Raw genomic sequence first — 4,110 nt, forward strand, 5'->3', positions numbered from 1 at the left:
AGGAGTGGACCACACCTCTGCCCACCACTGTCCTCCAAAGACAGCTTATCTCCAGCTGGGCCTGAGAATGTCCCCATCCAAGATCAGCCACACAGCTCCTGCCCCCAACCACCAGCCCCTAGAGCTCTTCTGTGAGCAGGGGTCCCCAGGACGGGCTGCCTGGAGGAAGGGGTTTACATTTCATTTGTCCAAAGCTGCCTTGTACTTGCCAGGACACGAGCCCAGAGGATGACAGGGGAATGGGTGAGGAAGAGGTAAGTTTTCTAATTTTTGTTTTATTTGTATTTATTTGGGGGGGGAGTTGAGACAGGGAGGGCCTCACTATGTAGTTCAGGCTAGCCTTGAATTCACTTTGTAGCCCAGACTGATCTCAAACTCAAGGTGATCATCCTGCCTCAGCCTCCTGAGTGCTAGAATCACAGGCATGTGCCACTACCCCCAGTGATTTTTCAGTTTTCACAAGGACTTGGTATCAACCGCAGTCCCCCCATGCCCTTACCTCCTCATAGTTGAAGATTCCTAGCTGAAGGCTGATCATCGTTTCCATTGCATCGAAGAGGGTTTTGTAGGAATACAGCTTCCAACCAAATAATAAATTTGACTGCCACAGAGAGAGTCCTCATGAACAGGGAAAGAAAGCCTGAGGCCCCCCGCCCAAGTCCCGCTGCCTGACACTGTGGCCTGTGTCTACCCTGCCTTGGCCTGGCCCACACGGACGTGTGTGTGTGTTCCTGTCTGTGGGCCCGTGCACGCAGACCACGTGTACGCCTGTGTGCGAGGTGTGTGCACTATACACTGGAGTCACCTAGATGACCCCATCCAGGACCTTGCGCCACCATGCCCGGCTTGGCTGGCAGACTTTCCACAAAACCTCCCTTCTGGTGCACAGCCTCAGGCGCTGCACGGAGCCCTGGTTTCTGAAGGAGGGGAACGAAGGCGGAGAAGATAGGGATGGGGGCGGGGTCCAGGTTGAGGAGCTGGAGTGCTCCTGGGGTGGGGGCCGTGTGCAGTGGGGACAGGGCTGAAGGGTCAAAGCTGAGTGGGGCCAGAGCCAGAAGGAAGTCCTGGGCTTAGAGGGTTGGAGTGCATGTTTGGGTGGAGGTCCGGATGTGGCAGGGGTCAGGAGGTGGTCTCTGTTTTTCTCCCTACTTGATAATAAGGAAGAGTTGAATGTTTAATGTTTCAGACACAAAAGAGAACGCGTGTCATATGGTGATGATATGACGGTGATATGATGACGATGATGTAGTGCTGGCTACAATAACTACATCATTGATGAGGTAGTTAAGCACAGCATGAACGGCTTTGGTCCCACCCAGCTGGTGCCTTCTGTCTAGGGTGCCAGTGCTGCTGCAGCCTGGGGATGTCCCCCTACTTCCCATCTCTGCCCTAGCTCCGGGGCTCGGGGGATCCTCCCAGTTTATCCCCCAGCACAGTAGGAGTTGCCGCACCTGTCTGGGAAGTAGCCCTGCGCCCTCTGCCTGGTAGGAGGAGCGGCACCTGAAGCAAGTCCAGGTGTGCACAGGGTCCTCTATCAGGGCAGTTGGGCCCTTTCTGTCCCACAGGCTGTGTCTCCTCCCCCCTGCTTGACTGAGCCCTCTACTGCTTGCGATTTGAGGAGGCCAGTTCATGGGCTCCCCACTAAAGGACCTCAGACTCAGCAGATCTCCATCTCTCCAAAGCTCCCAGAGCCTCTCTAACCCTAACTGTCCACTCCACACCACCAAGTACCCTTGGCTTCCCCAAAGAGAAGCCCTGGGTTTCCCACAGGGACCACTTACTGTGATGGAATAAGCCAGGAGCATGACAAGGATGACGATGAGGAAGCCCGAAATGTCACCCCAGGCGCGGCGCAGGGCTGATGTGATCATGTTCAGTTTGGGGTTCAGCCTGAGCAGATGCCAAAGCTTCACTGTGGATAGGAGGACCAGGAAGGCAATGATGTATCCAAGGGCAGCATCAGCCGCTGCTGTCTCCCTGAAGCTGATCCCGCTGTGGGACCAAATGGGAAGGGTGGATTAGAGGCCATGGTCAGTGCAGCTGGAGCCCATCTGGATGCAAGGTTGGATTTATCACCATCTCAGGGTGCAGGATGAGACTTATCATGACTCAGAGGCCCCTGAGTCACAAAAGAGGTCTGGGAAATAAAGTGGTCCCAGTTGGGTGGTGGTGGTGACAATGATGATTGATGTTGACGATGGTAGTGGTGCTGATGGTGATGAGAGTGATTTTGATGGTGATGATAGTGATGCTGATGTTGATGGTGATAATGATAGTGATGTTGATGGTGATGATGATAGTGATGTTGATGGTGATGATGATAGTGATGTTGATGGTGATATCATGGTGATGATGATAGTGATGTTGATGGTGATGATGATGCTGATGCTGAGGATGGTCGCGGTGGTGAGGATGGTGATGATGATAGGGATTTGATGATTGTGATGATGATCATGATATTGGTGGTAGTGGTGATAATGGTAGTGGTGATAGTGATGGCAGTGAGAATAGTAGCACATTGGTTGATGGTGATGGTGATGACAGTGATGATGAGGATGAGAGACAAGGTTGGGGGATGATGTGGTTGTCATGGTGATATTGATGTTGAGGATGATGGTAGTGGTGATGAAGATGATGGTATGGTCATGAGGACTCAGCACTAGTTAGTGGTTCTTAATTAATGGCTGAGAAGCTCTGGAAGAAGGGCAAAGGAAAATCCTTTCAGGCTTGACAAGTGGAGGAAAAGACTTTTGTACGCTTCCTCTCTCTGCTCTGGGTCACCGGACGCCCTGCTCCCGCACACGAGCCTGAGTGTGTGTCGTGGCGGCCCTATGTTAGACGGAAGGATGGAAGCCTTGCCCATTTGCTAAGGGACAAACTCCTCTCTTTTGTTTCTGTTTGTCACTGTTGTTGTTTTCTGAGACAGGCTCTCATGATGTAGTTCGGGCTGGCCTTGAACTCACTGTGGAGCCCAGGCTGCCCGCCGGCTCCCAGTAATCCTCTTGCCTCAGACTCCCAAGTGCTGGGATTACAGGCGTGCGTCACCCTTCTCAGCTAGCTCATTTGCTTTGTCGCACTTGGACTTTAAGATGAAGTCAGCCTCTTTATCTCCACTTCACAGATGGGGACAGAGAGTCACCACAGGGTCACAGAGCCAATGCCCTGAAGAGCGGGACAACCTGTGGGGAAGAATGAGTTGGAACGCAAGTGTTTCTGACGTCAGAGCCCCGCCCTCTTGCCGGGCGTCACGCCTTGCCCTTCGTTCTCCTCTCAGGGCTTTGCGGGATTTTGTTGTTCGTTGTTTGTCCGTCTGTTTGCTTTGAGACATGTTCTTGCTCTGTTGCTCAGGCTGGCTTCCCCCTTGAGATTCTCCCTCCTCAGCCTCCCAAGCAGCAGGGGCTACAGATGTGTGCCCCTGTGCCCAGATTTTTGTTTTGTTTTAAGTGTGGCTTTCTTTTCTATTGAATCAAGCACTAGCTACCAGTTATAGCTACATTTTTTACCCGCTCCCCCATACTGGGAATTGAACCTAGGGCCTTGCGTATGCTAGGCAAGGGCTCTGCCACTGAGCTGCATCGCTAGCTCCTGCCTTTGCACTTAAATAGTCTTTTTTTTCTCCTTTATGAGACAGGGTTTCGCTATGTAGCTGAGGCTGGCCTTGAACTTACTTTGTAGCCCAGATGGGCCTCAAATTTACAGGATCCTACTGCCTCCGCCTCCCAAGTGCTGGGATTACAGGCAAGCGCCACCATGCCTGGCGTCTTTTTTTTTTTTTTTGTACCAGAAACTGAACTCAGGACCTCACACTTGCCAGGCAGGCACTGTGCCACTGAGCTATATCCCCGGCTAAATACAGTTTTAAAACTGTCATTAAAAATAACAGACCTAGCTGGGTGTGGTGGTGCACGCCTGTAATCCCAGCACTCGGGATGTTGAGGCAGGAGGAGTGTTGCAAGTTCAAGACCAGCCTGAGCTACAAACTGAGCTCAAGGCTAGCTTGAACTGCAGAGCGAGACTCTATCCCAAAAAGACAAAAAGACAAAAAATGACAGACCTATGTCCATTGATATGAAAAAGAAAAAGTTATATGGTCCCAAATTTGCAAAAGCA

At 51.8% G+C, this 4,110-nt stretch overlaps 1 protein-coding gene across 2 annotated transcripts in view; it reads right to left on the reverse strand.

The window, feature by feature from the left end:
* Positions 1–4,110, reverse strand: part of Pkd1l2 (polycystic kidney disease 1-like 2) — an 85,392-nt gene that overhangs the window by 2,662 nt on the left and 78,620 nt on the right. For both annotated transcript variants that reach the window (XM_005409357.1, XM_013507110.1), the window contains exons 40-41: positions 1,782–1,992; positions 500–601 (exon numbers count right to left, since the gene is read on the reverse strand). In XM_005409357.1, the coding sequence (XP_005409414.1) occupies positions 500–601; positions 1,782–1,992 (313 nt within the window). The remainder of the gene's footprint in view (positions 1–499; positions 602–1,781; positions 1,993–4,110) is intronic.

This window comes from Chinchilla lanigera, unplaced genomic scaffold (genome assembly GCF_000276665.1).
Source record: "Chinchilla lanigera isolate Chin_1 unplaced genomic scaffold, ChiLan1.0 scaffold00121, whole genome shotgun sequence".
In the NCBI taxonomy this organism is placed as follows: domain Eukaryota; kingdom Metazoa; phylum Chordata; class Mammalia; order Rodentia; family Chinchillidae; genus Chinchilla; species Chinchilla lanigera.